This window comes from Artemia franciscana, chromosome 21 (assembly GCF_032884065.1).
Source record: "Artemia franciscana chromosome 21, ASM3288406v1, whole genome shotgun sequence".
In the NCBI taxonomy this organism is placed as follows: Eukaryota; Metazoa; Arthropoda; class Branchiopoda; order Anostraca; family Artemiidae; genus Artemia; species Artemia franciscana.
In genome coordinates, this window is record NC_088883.1 from 4,950,410 (window position 1) to 4,967,745 (window position 17,336).

The 17,336-nt window shown below is 37.2% G+C and overlaps 1 protein-coding gene across 2 annotated transcripts in view; it reads right to left on the bottom strand.

The window, feature by feature from the left end:
• LOC136041060 (uncharacterized) overlaps nucleotides 1–16,813 on the bottom strand; it is a 70,389-nt gene extending 53,576 nt beyond the window's left edge. Inside the window, exon 1 of one of the 2 annotated variants that reach the window (XM_065725603.1) lies at nucleotides 16,712–16,813. In XM_065725603.1, coding sequence (XP_065581675.1) covers nucleotides 16,712–16,802 — 91 coding nt within the window. In that variant the 5' untranslated portion in view covers nucleotides 16,803–16,813. Of the gene's footprint in view, nucleotides 1–7,654; nucleotides 7,951–16,711 lie in introns of those variants that run through there. The other variant, XM_065725605.1, reaches the window with a different exon arrangement.
• Nucleotides 16,814–17,336: the final 523 nt, after the last annotated feature.

Consider the following 17,336-nt stretch of genomic DNA (forward strand, 5'->3'; position numbering starts at 1 on the left):
AGCAACGTTAAGATTGATTGACCTAAATTACTTTATGCGTAAGGGGAGCTACTATCCCCTCAAAGCCGCTGCTAATTATGTAAAAGCTTAATATACGCTTTGATGAGTAAGTATTCGATATTAACAACAAGTTTCAATTTTAGTCTGAACAATATAATATCAAAAATTAACAATAACAATAAGAAAAATAAGAAAAAGACAAGATAACAGATAATAAAAGATAATACGACTAACAAAGAATAACAGAATAATAAGATAATAACAATAACAAGATAGTAAGAATAAGAATGATAACAATAATAAAATATCAAAGATTATTTATTGAACAATGCTGATGGAATATTAAAATATATTGTATTTGTGTGTTTTGTGTCTGTAATAAAGTGTACCTATGTTGGTGCAGCATTTCCTTGTCTTTCATGTTTTTATATGTTGTTTTACCCTTGTTAATTCCCGTTATTATTGTAATTCTGATAAGATGTGATGTTTTATTTATTATTGCTCTACTATTTATTTACTTAACCTTACAAGCTCTACTCTCCACTGGGGCTTAATGCTTTGGAGGCTGTAAGTGAATATAGATTATTGAGTGTCACAATTTTCATGTGTTTTTTTTTCAATCAGTATCACTTAAAGCTGCATCGAAAATTTTTATTTTTGCAATTTTTTTTTAATATTTTTGACTTGAAACGCACAAGAGTTGTAAACATTGCAATACAGCATTTTAATAAATAACTGTTTCGTTATTAATTAATTATTAAAAACAAATATAAAGCACTTATCAATAAATAATAATTAACTCTTTCAACGAGAGGTCTCTGTTGATTTGGCCTCCTTCTTCAGTTCTCATGCATTCTAGAGTGCATCAACTTCCTTTTGTTAATTCTTTAAGTTGTAAGTTCTCACTTATAAATCCAATACCCCATTCTCAAATAAGTATGGACTGAGATATAAAATTCTAACAGAATAATACGGACGTAATCAGTTTAATTTGGGTACTTGTATCATATACACCCTACCTAATGTTGTTCTAATACGTTTCTCTGACTCTCAATCCTAATGAAATATACCAAAGTAAGATAAAAAAAAGAATACTTTAGAAGCAAATTTGGTTTACATATTTGCACGTTAGGGTGGCTGGGGATAAAGTATAGCGGGTATATATGCCTGATGTAATAGGTACAACTATTCTGCATATTATGTAGTTAAGTTCCTGTTATCTACCTAACTTACAAGTTGTTTTACCTAACTTAGTAATTGTTTATTCTAGCTTTACACTGCAAAAATAATTTACGCCCACCCCTAATACGTAAATTAAATAAAAAAGCAAGTTTTCAACTGAAAGTAAGGAGTGACATTAAAACTAAAAACGAACAGAAATTACTTCGTATATGAAAGGGGCTATTCCCTCCTAAACGCCCCTCTCTTTACGCTGAAATTTGATCCTTTCTCACAACTGTTTTTACATTGTTTTCTTTCTCATTGTTTTTTTCACACTTTGTTTTCCTTTCTTTGTTTTCCTTTCTCACATTGCCTTTTAAAACAATAAAAAAAATGCTATTCTGAAAGAAACTAACGAAAAAACAAACAGTTCTTTAATGCATCAATGAATGAACAACTTGAGAGGTAAGGCGTATATTATATAGGCTACGCCTTGCCGTAATTTGAATGATCATCTTTTATCGTAATATATTGAGCTTTTCATAATGAAGCTTAAGCACCTTCTATATTCTTTTTAGCTGTTTTTTTTTTTTTTTTGCCCATATTTGGCCTACCTTCGTGAACTGCTTTCCCAGCATTTTATGTTCCATTGTTTCTAGTTTCTTTATTTGTTTTTTATTCATTTTCTTTGTTTCTCGCGTAAAAAAGTTGAGTTCTTGCGTTCACTACACGTTACAATTACAGCTGAACTTTTCGTTAGGGGGTTGAATGTTTTATTACTATGTTGTATTGTATTGACTTGAGTAAATAAGTTCATTCATTTGGCCTCAAAATATTTTTGTGACAAGACAAAGCTGTCATATCTAAACTCTCCATTTTTATGCTCAGTCCAGTTATATACTTTATAATCGGCAGATTATGGGGGAAATCCACCCTCTCTCCCTAGATATTCATCTAAAGAAATTCTCATAAAAGACTGAAACATTTAGGCATAAAAATATACTATTTGAACCTTCAGGAATACCACCTCCTTCACTTGAAGAATCGATGTCACCCCCACCCCCCACCCCCTCCAAAGCTGATATGTAGCTTTACAATATCCTAATCGTTAGTGCCCCTGGACACATTTTCATGACAACCTTTCATCTTGTACTGACTGTGTATATGTTTTTGGCCAAATGACTGAAACCGTGATGGCATGATCTGAGACTAGGGATTTTGGAAACTGCTGTTAGACATTTTAAGTAAAATGGTCACCAATGATTTTTTTTGTTCAGTAGCCTTTTTGCAAGAATTGTTGTTTTACGGTTTTAAATGATAGAAATTGGCAGTTTCAGATTGCACAATCTCTTTGCTATTTAAAAAAAACATTACAACATTTTTGGTTTCAAGCACTCTCCCAAAACTCTTTAACACGAATTTGATCAAATTACCCCAGGTGAAAACAAAAAATAAGCAAACCCAGAGTCCTTATTATCCCTCTTTGGAAAAAAAGTTCCTCTTTGGAACATTTATAAATTTGAAATTTAGAGTCTTAGAATTTAGAGACTTTAAAAGAAGCTTTCTATTCTAATTAAATGACCCTTGGGTTTCAGGAGTCGTCCTTAAAATATAGGCAAAACTGACAAACTTTAGCGTAAAAAGCAAGGTATTATGAAGGGGAAAACCCCTTCATATACGTAATAATTTCTGTTAGTTTTGAGTTTTAATGTTTCTCTATACTTTCAGTTGAAAAAACTTGCATTTCATGTAATTTCTGATCGTTTTTCAAATAATGCCGTCAAATCTGGCTCATCTTCTATGAAAAATGTCCTCTCCAGGTGGGAAGATCCTCTCTGAAAAGTTCCTCCCCTGTAAAATTTCCTCTAGGGAATTCCATTCTCACTGAATTTCTCTCCCTTCGTAAAATTTCCTGCGGACGATTCAGCTTGTAAAATTCTCCTTGGCATGCTTTAATTTGAAAAATACTTTAACTTCTAATCGTTTTTCCAATCACTCCGGAAATCCTACCCTTCCGTGGAATTTTTTCCCAGAAATCCAAACTCGGTGAAACTCTCCCCAGGAACATCTCCACAAGCAAAATTTAGTTGGCAAAGAGAAAGTCAGACAAATAAAAATAATTTTTTTATGGAAATTCTATCAAATCCCCTCAGAATAAAGTTTCCCTTGGAAAGTTCACCCTTGGAAATTTCCCGCTCGAAGGAAAATTTTCTCCTTGGAAACCCACCCCGAGAACAAAATATCCCTCCCCTCCGTAAAAAGATATCTGTATACTTTCCCATAACAAATACTAATTTTATGATTTAAAGACCTATCCTTGGGGCTATTGGGGATCATATTATCTCCAGAGGCATAGTTTCCGCACCTTTCGATTATACTGAACAAAGTGGCTATCCCAAGATTTTGATCGGACGATTTGGGGGAAAAGGGGTGTGGGAGGGGACTAGTGACCCTCAAATCTTCTTAGTGACTTAAAAAGGGCATTAGAATTTTTGATTTTTATTCGATCAAGCCCTCAAAAGATTTTTAGGAGCACTGGTTTGATACAATCACCCCTGGGGAAAAACAAACAAACACACATCCATGAGCTAATTTCTGGCATAAAATACAAAACTCCGAATTTTCGCATATGAGTTTGAAACCTGTATTGTAGGGTTCTTTAAGATCCTTTGACTTTTAAGGGGTGTTTCCCCCTTTTCTGAAAATCAGGCAAGTTTTCTCAGGCTTGTAAACCTTGGTGGGTAAATCTAAGCTTAATGGATCTTGTATATTTGGAATCATTATAATAAGCTTATTCTCTTGACATACTGATATCAATATTCTGTTTAACAAAAAAGAAAAGGCTCCTTTTTTGACATTGTCATCTTTGCTATCATTTTGCCATATTGTCATTGTTTTGTCACACAGCCATTGTCAGAATTTACAAATTAATACAAAATTGTATTTAAAAAATATGTGATTACTTAAAGAAAATTTATCTGGCCTTCGATGGCCTGTGATTACCTTCTTCTTTTGGAGGGACATAGCGTACTGATTCAAAAGATTTTATTATATAGGGTTTTGGTTCAGGGACAGTTCTAGACATTTATTTGCTGATAAGTCTGCTTCAAGACAGCAGAACATAAACATATCTCCTACGTGATACCCTCGCAATCTGAACCGTAACGATTGGCGATGCAATATTGGCGACTTGGTATCCGAAGTAAATAATTACCTCTCCCAAAACGGGGATGTTACGTGTAGACTTATAAACAGCTGGGTCTAATTTGGCTTGTCAGATTTTATAACAATTTACCTCCTATCCAAGCCCCAAGTCCTACGTTCAGTATTATATTACAGAACTATTATAAATAAAATAAATTAATAAAATAATAATAAATAAATTAAATGCATATCCGCGGCCAGATTTTTTAGGAGAAATGCAAAATTGTGTCTGTAGCATAAAAACACCTTCGACACAGTTTACAATGTTCTTAGACAAGCTGAACCGGACTGTATACTTTTCATCTAAATCCTCTACCCCTTCTTACAGTGGATGTTATCCATTCTTTCTAAAATTGTGGCAAGTTTCTTATGCCTCAACTGATTGTGGAAACTATTCGTGGGTAGTTGTCAGGTAAATAATGAGGAAAAGGGGATTCTTTGGGTGCAACCATCAAAACTTCCCTTTTTCGTGTTCCTTTTTTTAGTTTTGGTTGCTATTGCTACGGTCACTCTTTCCTGGTAGTTCGTTACAGCAAACTATTAACTTCATATAAACATATAAACTTCAACATATAAACTTCAACATATAACATATATATGTTGTAACATATATGGGACAACATATTCAAACATATAAACTTCAACAAAATGAATGGTTAATCAAACAGTTATTTTCACCATCCATAAGCTATGTTGATCCATTTCCAATTGTATTAGTTTACTCACTCTATTTCATCTATCAAATTAAAACCTTCAAAGATTTTAATCTTTAAAGATTAGTGATGAAAATGACTATTTCTATAAAAAGGGGTAGAAGCCGTGTAAGTGTATTTTTACTCACTTAAATCCTACTAACAACGGCTTACTGTAGCACCGAGCCACCTGATGTCAACATAATTGTGTAACCTCCTCCACCCTGATCTATTCAAACCTAGCCGTAAGAGCTTTGGAGGGGGGCCAAGTAATTGGAATAATTATTAATGTATTAATTGTTCTACAAGCTGCTCTACATATTTTGAAGTAAGAGTTATTTTCTTAACATGTCTCAACAGCGCAAAATCTAAACTTAAGTCCAGATGGGAGACCCAGAACACTATCTCTGACAATTTATCATCCTACATTCGTAAAAGATAGCCTAGGCAATTTATTTTTGCTTTCATTACATCCCTAGAAACTAAGACAGAATTATGTTATATGTACAAAAATGTAACATATACTACTCCTTAAATAAACTTATGTTATTTTCTCTATTGGCCCGTCGGATATTGGCCTAAAAAAGGGTGCTTATTTACAGGGCTGCCAAATTTTTTTTAGGGAGTGTGTCATATTTTTTCCGAAAATATGCTTTTTGTGTCATCTCAGATTCCATAATGTGTCACAAAATGTGTCATATTTTTTTGCTTCAAGTGGTATCATATTTAATTGTCAAATCTTTATTTAGAGTTTTGAATATATAATCTTTTCCAAATCAGTTCAAAAAGGAGTAAACTTAACCTTATCCTATTATCTTGGGATCTTGACCTTTTTGTGACGTCATGAAAGAAATAGAAACATTCGATTTAAATTAATGTTACACACTATGCATTTGTGTCTGGGCGGCCAACGAGGCAAGTTTACATTTATAAAAGTTTTAGGGACAATCAATTCCGACGGCAAATTGAAAATAGACTTTTCGTATGACGTCGTAATTGTAATCGGCTTTATTGGCTAAGCTTTTTATTTACTCAATATGTAAGCCATTCAACCAGCTTCAGTCTAGTATTTCTGTCATATTTTTTGGTGTCTTTTTAGGCCAGATGGATTATTCTGAAGGAAAGAAATCTCTGGAAATTTGTAATCTTGTCGAAGGTTGGATACCCCTCCTATACTCCTAAAAATGGGAGTTGCTGCTTATGCACACAGTTTTGGTAAACTGCATGCTGTTTGATTTTTACTATTAAGTACGTACCAGTTGGCTACATCAAATACTCAATCAAGAAGCCAATTAAGTTCAGATATTCAGCGTGCATTTTGACTTGAAATTTCCGCCTATGGCTGTTTTTTTCGCGTAGTTTAAATTTTAAATACGGTGATGGCATCTGTCCTGTATTCTGCACTGTTTGTGTACTACTGCCACCGTTAGGCAGCGCTATTTCCTTCCATTAATTTGTAGCTTTTCTGGAGGTAGAAAATTGAAATTTTACTTTTCTTCTATTACCATTTAAAAATCAAAAATGTGTCATTTTCGTCGATTGTGTCATCATTTCGTCTGAATGTGTCATTGTGTCACGCAACATCAAATTGTGTCATTTTGACACAAAATGTGCCAATTTGGTAGCCATGCTTATTTAGCCTATAATAAATACACTGAAACACTGGTTTCGTAATAAAACTTTGCTCTTGTTTAATTTATTGACTCCTTATATTATCAAGAACAGTGACAATGACATCTGTGTAAATAAATAGGTTAAGTGAAAACAGAAACAATCGTGTATAGCTTTAAAAGTTAGAAAAATATGGAAATTTGTTTTAATGAAAAAGAAATACATCGACATAAAGTTGGGTATTTTTTTGGCAGTAGAGGGTACTAAATAAAAAAAATGGTGAAAATCACCAAAAAAAGCTAAAAATATGGCACCAGATCTAGTGCTTTTTTGAGAGTCAAAAGTAATTTATGTTTGGCAATCCTTAACAGGATTGCCTGTTAAGGCAATTCTAACAGAAATCTGGCTAATATGAAACTATTGCACGAAGATGAGCCTTGAGCTCCAACAAGTAGTTTTTTACTGTTAACATGTTTTTATGAGTTTAGTGTTTTCAAACTCATTAATTCTGTATTTATGAATTAGCCTATTTTTCATTATATTATTTATGGTAGTTCAAGAAAGCAGACTCTCCCTTTGAAACTGTATTTGTCTTTGGGAAGGAACAAACTGTAAATGTTCAAATTTTTACCGGGAAATTTAACTAATTTGTCTTACTGGCTATTCCCACAGTTCAATTTGGCAAAACCGACGTAAATACTAAAAATTTCACAACTTCATATAAATCAGAGGACAATTTTTAGAAAGTTTTACCTTTCAAGTATGAATAGACCGTAGATGAGTCAAAGTGGCAAAAAAGTATTTATTTTGATATTCTTGACAGGGTTGCCACCTATAGCACGAAAGTGCTATTTAGTACTATTTCAGCACTATTGCGGTCAATTTTTTTACTGTAGCAACAAAACAACTGACCGTGTGACAACCGTGGTCTTTGGCTCTTTAATTATAAATTCCGAGTCTGAGAACTCTACAACGAGTCAACTCACCTTTCAGATCGATTAATTTATAGCAAGTTACAGAAGATGTATCCGCTTGTTTCTTAACCCCACTTGTCACATTACTTTCAGCATTACCCATTTTAAATTCTCCTACCACACCTGAGCTAAGACTAAATTTACTTTTAAAGAAACTTTTGAAGCCAGGAGCAACTGATAAACAAAAGACTACTTTCGATCAAACATTTACATTCTAACCGAAAGTCCATAGCCCCGAAGTTTCAAGTAAGACACGGGATTATTCTTAAAAGCAGAAGCGACCTGCACTTTCATTCTTTCACTTAGAAAGGAAATCCCTTCCAATTACACCTCTCAGAAATCGAAGGATCTGTCAACTTTGTAATTGATACAAACAGGAGTAAGTTTTGTAATCTAAGCATTTGAAGGGAGCAGACGTTTGAATAATTACAGTTTTAACCTACTAGAATTTTTAATTTCCATGAAATGGTTCGGAACTTTCTACGTTGTATAGAAATTATAAAATTTTTAATTGTTAGTGTCTTTTTCTCGAAACATAAAATAGTTTCACTTATTTATTATGTTTAAGCTAGCCCTGTTTTTTTCTAGATAGGCTAAAATGGGTACATCGACTAAATAAGCTGGCAATAATTGGTTTGCAAAAATATACAATCACACTTCAAAATTCTTCCCTATTATTTTCTTCATTCAGTTTCGAAAGCAACAGTTTCCAAGAAATAAAACAGTTTTTATGATTATATCCTACAATAACTTCTTTCTCAGTTGTCAAAAAAAGGTTTCTTACATCTTGTAGTCCTTATTATGTCCATAATATCTGGTCCTATTATTGTAGCTTTATGGAGTACCCTCAAAACAAGAGTCGGAAATCCCTCGGAGCTTTGGTATAGTAAAATTAGTTTTTATGCGAATTAGCCTAGCATCCAAATCCCACCCTTTAATTGCTGAACATACACTGCTCCACAACTCCTCGTGAATTATGATCCCAGTAGTCGGAATCCCTCCCAAAAGTATTTTCATCGTTATTTCATAAATCAGTTGATTCCTTTGGAAATTAGCTTAGCATTCATTCCTCATCCTTGCTTGCTTCACATAGACTGCTATTAGAAACCAAAACGAACAGAAATTAAATAGACAATCACAGCAAAAAAACATACAACAAGTGCTAATATAAATAAAAAAACTACAAGGAATTACTATTACAGAATAAATGTGATCAAAACGAAAGGAAATTAAATAAACAATTATAGCAAAAAAACATACAACAAGTGCTAATATAAATAAAAAAATTACAATAAATTCCTATTATATAATAGATGAAACCCGTAACGAACTGAAATTAAATAAACAATCATAATAAACAAACATACAATAGGTACTATAGTGGAAGAAAGATACGGAAAAAAATGGTCAAACCTCGGGGAAATTGCAACAGAATTTTTTTTACACCAAAATTTTCAGAAAAATCAGTTTAATCACGCAACCCCCCACCCCCAAATCCCCCTTGCACAAGTATTCCAAATTTGCGAAGGGGAGAAACGAGGGGGAAATCCGACTTTTGTGTTTATAAATAGTTTTGAGTTTAAATAGTCGTGTCCTATCAAATCAAGTATGCCGACTCCAAATCTGAATTCAGATTTTATTTTTTTCCGAACCCTATTTCCCATTTCCACCCTTAAAGGGTGGGGGGGGACAAACCTCGAAATAGAGGTTGTCGCATTATTTGGCCGTTTCCTTTGAAATCAATGGCGGTGAATCCAAAAATGAAGTTAAAAACTTGATTTTACGTGGGCAAGTACCTAATCTTACCTAAATCAGCTGTGAAAGTTGACCTACGTGAACTAGTTAGTTTTATCATTTGTTGGTTGATTTACCATTTCCTATTAAGCTAGGAATGGTGCCTTAGAATTTGATTCTCGAACAGTCTAATTTCAAACCACCATTCCAGACTCCCCCTCCAGTTTGCGGCTTCCAGATCGTTGGGCCATGACAGTGCTTGGTCAGATAAATTCAAAGACTTCTGACCTTCATGGAGAGGATGCTGTTTACCATCAAATATGCTCAGTGAACTTCCGGACACGAAAAGAGATTCCACAAAAATTCTGCAGTCAAGAAGAAGTGAGTGGCGTGTCTCCACCAAAGAAATGGAAGGGAAGACCGTGCGATAGTGCAAGGAAAGCCGCTCTCGAAGAAGCGCTTCGGTTCTATGCCAACAGTGAAGAACCTGCACCTCTGACAATCATTCTAAGAAAAATGGCTCATATTCTCTCTGAAACTGACTGTGATAGTTTGGCCTACAGCTTTCGTCAAGCCAAGGATTTGCTAGTCAGTGAGTATGGCGAACAAGTAGTTGTGTCCGATTCAAGTGGGAAAGAGACACTCGTAACATTTAGAGATACAGTTGACAGGATATTACGAGAATTTCACCAAGAGGAAAAAGCAGATAGTGAAAACGGAGAAAGGGATCAGCTTATCAAAGTCGTTGGAAAGATAATAAGAAGTGAAACCGAATCCATTAAGACAAGGAAGGATTCCTACGAATTTCTTAACGAGATATTCTCAGTAGAGAAGCGTTTGAACTTCGTATGCTCATCTCTTTATCTACTGCTTTCATCGATAGGGGTCGATACGCTTCGTCTAATATCTTCTATCGGACAGGCTATAATGCAGGCATGCTGACCACGTGGTTTAATGTCTCCTGTATAAATAGGACTGGCTTCGAAGCCGCATCACCATTTCTCATTCCGATTTTTAATTGACACACTGCATAATTTTGGCTTCTGCTCTTCGTACTCAGAAGTAAGAAAAAATTTAGAGATGTCCAGCAGTAAATCCAACTTTCTTAGAAGAGTCCGAAGAGAAAGAACATTTTTTCAGTATGTAGGAGACAACGTCGATCATGATATTGCTACTATCGACGGCCTGAATACCTTTCATGGAATGGGATTTATTGAAGTGTCTACACCTGAGTTGCCGGCAACGGAGCTTTCAGTACCAAGAAAAGAAGCAAGTAGAGATGAGATGAAGTCAATCGGCACCGTGACGTTGTACGCCTACCAAAAACCCAAGGACTTGTGTTTGCTTGACAAACAGTGGTGATACTCATGACAAAGAATGGAAAGGTGAAACGCTCTGGCGCATCTCTGGCTTATTCAAAAGCTCATACATGAGCTGGTCGGCCATTATGTGGTCAATACACCAAATACTACCTCATCTGGTAAAGTCGAATATTCGTTTTTGCCAATGATTAACCACAACACAAGCGATATTTCCTGTGTTTATTCCACACTTATGCATGCTAAAGAGCGCGCTAGTCGAGCTGGAAAAACTCTAGTCATTACCTTTGACAAACCGCTTTACTGGAAGGCGAAGCGTATCGTCGATGCAGAGCCTGCCACAGGTGCTTTAAGAAATGCTATTGTTGTCTTAGGTGGATTTTATACACGCATGAGTTTCCTAAGAGCCATTGGCTTCCTTATGGCTGACTCGGGACTTTTGGAAATCCTAAGTCAAGTATACGCGCCTAACATTGTCCGTAGTATGTAACAAGGCAAAGCTATCTCTCGTGCTGTGCGAGGCCATGGTCTGTTGGAGGTAGCCCTTTATGCGAACCTTTTATCATCATAACTGGATAGCAGAGCGTTTAATGGCAATGACATGCTACCAGAACCCCTTGAAAAGGCAAAACTGGCGTACAAGTCGCTCCTATGGAGACAACATCGACGAAGCGCAGGTGTCGGAAGCAGCAGAGATTATCTATGAAATAGTTCAAAGTGAAAAAGAATGATTATCTGAGTACAGAACTGCCCGTCTTTGGTTTTAGCATCTGGACCTACTTGGAATCCTGGGAAAGAACCTGAGAGCTGAACGAAGTGGCAACCTTGAGCTTCATCTACAGTCGTTGTTGGAAATGCTTCCTTACTTTGCTGCTTCCGGTCACAATCATTACACGAAGTCTACTTGGATGTTCGCGCAGTCCTTGTTTCAGTTGAGGAAAGACAACCCAGAGCAGTACAGACGTTACAGGAGTACCTGTTCATCCGAAGAACTAACAACTACTGGGCAGCACTTTCTCCTGATTTGGTGATCGAACAGACCTTAATGAGAAGTATGAAAACGAGTGGTGGTCTGACAAGAGGTAGAGGTATGACTGAATTGCAGCGGACAATTTGGACATCTGCTATGCCTACTTTGGTTCTCGTTAACGAACGCATGCAGAACCTAACTGGCCTCACGGAGTTGACTGTTGAAAATCACGCAGAAGCGATATCTCCGAGGAGAGCTAGAGATCTGGCGGACATCGAAAAGATAGTTCGATTCAGTAAGTCCCCAGAACCCTCTAGGCATAATTCAGAGCTGTTGAGCATGATTACTTTGTGTCCGCGCTTCATCATCTGTAAATGCTGACGATGCCAAAGCTGTGGGAGAAACCATTCTAAAGGATATGGAAGCGAAAGACAGCGAAAAATGTGTTTTCAGGAGAAAGGAGAAAGTTGTAACTATGGCTGAGAGGTCATCCATGGTGATAGATAGCGAGAGGGTAAAGGTCGACCCAGCTCTAATCTTCTAACGTCTTGCCGCAGTGGCTAGCACCAGTGGTTCTGACTTGAACGAGTTTCTGTCGTTCGAGCTCTGTAGTTTTCCACTATCGCTCTTTAGTTCTTTCGAGGTGATGAGGACAGCCGACAAAGCCTCTCTAACAAATGTACTGATGAAAATTGAAGTGCTTGATGGTCCAGTAACATTGCCAAACTCCCAGAAAGTCTTGGACGGTGGCTGGCTAGTCCACAAAATCCCGTGGACTGCCGGATCCACATACTCTGAGGTAGCAAGATCTTGCGTAGATTATGTCACAAGACATTTCGGCCAGGCAGTGGTAGTTTTTGACTCTTACACTGATACACCAACGACGAAAAACTGCACACAACTGAAGAGACCCAAAGGCTTGTCGTGTCGAACGATTCAATTCTCTCCTAACATGAAGATTGTCAAAAGTAAGGAAGAATTTCTAAGAAATCACGAAAACAAACAACGCTTCATAAACCTACTTCCTGAGAGGCTGGCGAACTCAGGATGCAAAGTTCTACACGCTCAGGATGATGCCGATGTCTCAGTTGTACAAACTGCAGTCAGTTGTGCTGAAACTTCGTCGAGCACTTTGATTGGGAATGATACCGACCTATTAGTCCTTCTGCTGTACCATGCCAAGCTTGATGCATGTGATATATTTATGCAGATAGACAAACATGGAAATAACCGACGAGCTTACGACATAAAAAGGATCAAGAACAAACTAGGAACCGAAGCAGCAGAAAATCTGCTCGTTTTCCACACAGTGTCTGGCTGTGATACAGCATCTAGACTTCACGGTGTAGGGAAACCAGCAGTGGTTTCTTTGTCACTTAAAGATAGGATTTTTAGGGATGCTTGCAAGACCTTCATGATACCAGGATCCAACCACCAGGAGATCACAAAAGCTGGAGAGAAAGCTTTGTTCCGCATCTACAAAGAGAAAAGCAATGAGAAGACCCTGAAGGATGTTCGGATGTGAGCATTTACAATGCGGGTTGAAAGTGCAATTGTTTTCGTTCAGGCAGAGTGGCTTCCACCGACTTTGGCTGCCGCAGAGTACCAGTTTTACCGGTGCTATTTGAAAATAATGAAGTGGGAAGACACGTTCGATTCGCTAAAGCCCGAAGAGTGGGGTTGGCACCTCTCTTCGTCACGGAATATGCATCTTCCCATAATGACAGACGCTTCACCAGCACCAGAGAACCTGCTGAAGATGGTGCAGTGTAAGTGCACCAGCGGGTGAGAGTCGCTCGGATTCAGATGCCGTCGTAACGGTTTGTCCTGCAGCTTTGCCTGTGGGAAGTGCAAAGGGGCGTTATGTGCTAACGCTGCAGAAAGACAGGATAAGGATGATAACGAAGACGAGCAGGAAGAAGAATTAGCTTTAGGTTATAATTTAAAATCAAAATGTTCTTGTAATTAATTTACCTGAGTTCTAAGCGCTCCTTTTTATAACTGATTGATCTGAAGTTTTGATCTCGATTAAAGAAGTGGTTTTTCAAGATGTTACATTTAGCAACCCCTCCTATGACAGGCCCGTTAGAGGTCAGAGAGGGATCATTTGAATGGAAATTGAAATTTGTTAAGGGTCAAAAGAGATAAGAGGGCAACAAGCAGCCCCCCCCCCACCCTCCACGCCCTTTTCCTGTAAATACATCTGATAAAAATTTTGAGACAGCCATTTTGTTAATAATAGTTCAAACAAAAACTCTAGGGTCAGCACAACCCTCTAAAGCCCTAGGGCAGGTGTTATAAGTTATACCCCAGGGTTGTGCCCCATATGGTTCTTATAAAAGGGATGCTCATAAAAATTTCAGAGATGGCTCATTTGATTGGAAATTGAAAGTTCTAATTTACTTTTTAAGTGTCAAAAGAGATCAGACAGCAGCAAATCCCTTCCACGCGCCCTTTTTTCCCAAAACCCATTCGATAAAAATTTTGAGATAGCTGTTTTGTTAAAATTAACCCAAAAATCAGATAATAAAAACTTCAGAGTCGACACAAACCCCTAGGGCCCGGAAGAAGGCGTTAAATTATGCCCTGAGAGCATACAATGTTTTTTATAGAAGGCATACTCGTACAAACATTAAAGAGGGATCATCGGATCGGAAGTTAAAAGTTATAGTTCACTTTTAAAGAGTCAAAAGAGACTGAAGGACAACTAGCCTTCCCCCATGCCCATTTTTGCCCAAACCCATCCAATAAAAAAATTGTAGATAGCCATTGTGATGAAAATAGTTCAAAAATCAAAAGAGTTAAAAGAGACCGAAAAAAAAACTACGAAAAAAGATAATAAAAATCCAAGGTCGACACGAACTCCTAGGAACTGGGGGAAGGGGTTATAAGCTATGCCCTGGGGGTATAACTTATAACCTGGGGGCATAGCTTATGTATATGGAGTAAAGGGCATGGAGTGGGGGGCTTGTTGCCCTCGTACCTTGTACCTGGGGGCAATTTTTAATAAAATGGCTAACTCGAAATTTTATCAGATGGGTTTGAGGAAAAAAGGGCAAGTGGGGGGGTTGCCCTTCGGTCTCATTTGACTTATTTCCAGTCAAATAAGCCCTCTCTGAAGTTTATACGAGCATCCTTTCATCAAAACTACATATGCCCCTAGGGCATAGCTTATAACGCTCCGGTCCCTGGGAGTTTGTGTCAACCCCGAAATTCTTATTATCTGATATTGGACCATTTTAAACGAAACGGATCTCTAGGGAACTAGAACTTTCAATTCCCAGTCAAATGAGCCGTCTCTGAAGTTTATACGAGCCTCCCTTCTACAAGAATTATTTTCTCTTTTGACTCTTCTAATTTTTGAACTATTTTTAAACAAAATAACTATCTCAAAATTTTCATTGAATGCGTTCGGGGAAACATTGCCGCGAGGGATCGGGGGGGGGGGCACTAGTTGCCCTTCGGTCTCTTTTGACTCTTTACAAGTGAACTATAACTTTTAACTTCCAATCAGAAGATCGTGCTCTAACGTTTATACGACCATCCCTTCTATAAAAACCTTAAATGTCCCCATTGCATAATTTATAATGCCTACTTTCGAGCCCTGTGGGGATGTTCCGACTCTAGAGTTCTTATGATCTGAGTTTTGGACTACTTTTAACAAAACGACAATCTAGAATTTTTTATTGGGTGGGTTTATTGGAAAAGGGCGAGTGGAGGAGGTGTCTTACCCTCTGATCTCTTTTGATTCTTAAAAAAGTGAATCAGAACTTTCAATTTCCAATAAAATGAGCCCTTTCTAAAGTTTATACGAGCTTCCCTTCTATAAGAACCATATATGCTCCCAGGGCATAACTTAAAACGCCTGCTCCCGGGCCCTGGGGTTTTATCGGCCCAAAGATTTTATTATCTGATTTTTAAACTATTTTTAACAAAATAGCTACCTGACAATTTTTATCGTATGTGTTGGGAAAAATATGCTTGGAGGGGACTAGTTCCCCCTGATCTCTTTTGACTCTATAAAAGTAAACTAAAGCTTTCAATTTTTAAGCAAATGAACCCTTTCTGATGTTTATGCGAGCATCCTTTCGTTATTAACCATAATTGCCCCCAGTGCATCAGTCACAAGGCCTGGCATTGGACCCTAGAGGGGTTGTGCTGACCTCGGTGTTCTGTTACATGACCTTTGAACGATTTTTAACAAAACAAATTTTTTATCAGATTTTTTCGGTAAAAAAAGGGTGTGGGGGCTTGTTTCCCTCTAAACTCTTTTGAATCTTAAGAAGTGAACTAAAACTTTCAATGTTGAATCAAATGAGCCCTCTCTGAATTCTATACGGAAATCCCTTCTATACGAACCGTATATGACTACAGGGTATAACTTGCAACCCCAAGGGCCCACCCTGGGGGGTTTGTCGGCCTCGAATCTTTTATTATATGATATTTGAATTATTTTTAACAAAATTGCTATCTCAAAATTTTTATTGGATTTATTTGGGAAAAGGGTATGGGGCCTAATTGCCCTCTGGTCCCTTTTGACTCTTAAAAGTGAACTAGAACTTTCAATTTCCAATCAAATGAGCCCTCTCTGAAGTTCATACGAGCATCCCTTCTATAAGAACTATATATGCCAAAGGGCATAACTTAGATATCGCCTGATCCCAAGCTATGGGGCGTTGCGTAAACACTGGAGTTTTTGTTATACGATCTTTGAACTATTTTCAACAAAATGGCTGTCTAAAAATTACATTTGGATGTATTTGGGGAAAAGGGTGTGAAGGGAGAGGGCTGGTTGCCCTCTGATAACTTTTGACTCTTAAAAAGGGCATTAGGGCTTCCAATTTCTAATCAAATGAGCCCCTCGTAATTTTATACGGCGACCCGTTCCATATAAAGTGCTTCTGGGAAAAAAGTAATAAATAAATTAAAAATTAAACATTGGAACCGTATAAACTTTACTATACTGCTGGGTAGATTTACAATAAAACTGACGCAGGCTGTACCAGTGAACCAGAAAACTTGAAAAGCTGAAACGGATTCACTCACCTTTCAGGTCAACTAGTTTATAGCAAGTTACTGAAGAAGTGTCAGCTTGCTTCTTAACTCCACTCGTTACATTACTCTCAGCGTTACCCATTTTGCAACGCTTCTACAACACCTGAACTAAGACTAACTTTACTTTTAAATAAACTTTCGAAACTAGGGGCAACTGATAAACAAAAGACTACTTTCGATCAAACATATTTACATTTTGACAGAAAGTCTTTAGCCCCAAAGATTTTTCGTAAGACTGGGGATTATGGTGTGAAGAAGCGTTACTCTTGGCATCCATTTCTCTGTTTCAGATGGAAAATCCCTTTCAATGATAAGAGGATACTCATAATATACCATGCCATATACTAATGAGAAAATGTCCCATTGGAGAAACTATTTAATCAGATCAACGCATTAATTTTTAATACTCATTGTCCCTGGCTGTTTTGTTTAAGAAGGGAGGTCGTAAAACTTATAAGAGAGCTCGTTTGACTGGAAGTCAACCGTTCTTGTGTCATATTTAATTGCTAAGAAAAGCTAGAAGTAAACAATCTTCCTCCCATGCTCTTTCATCTACCCTGCATCCCCTCCTCGTAGCCCCCGAAAATATCGGATCAAAATGTCCCCTTGCATGGTC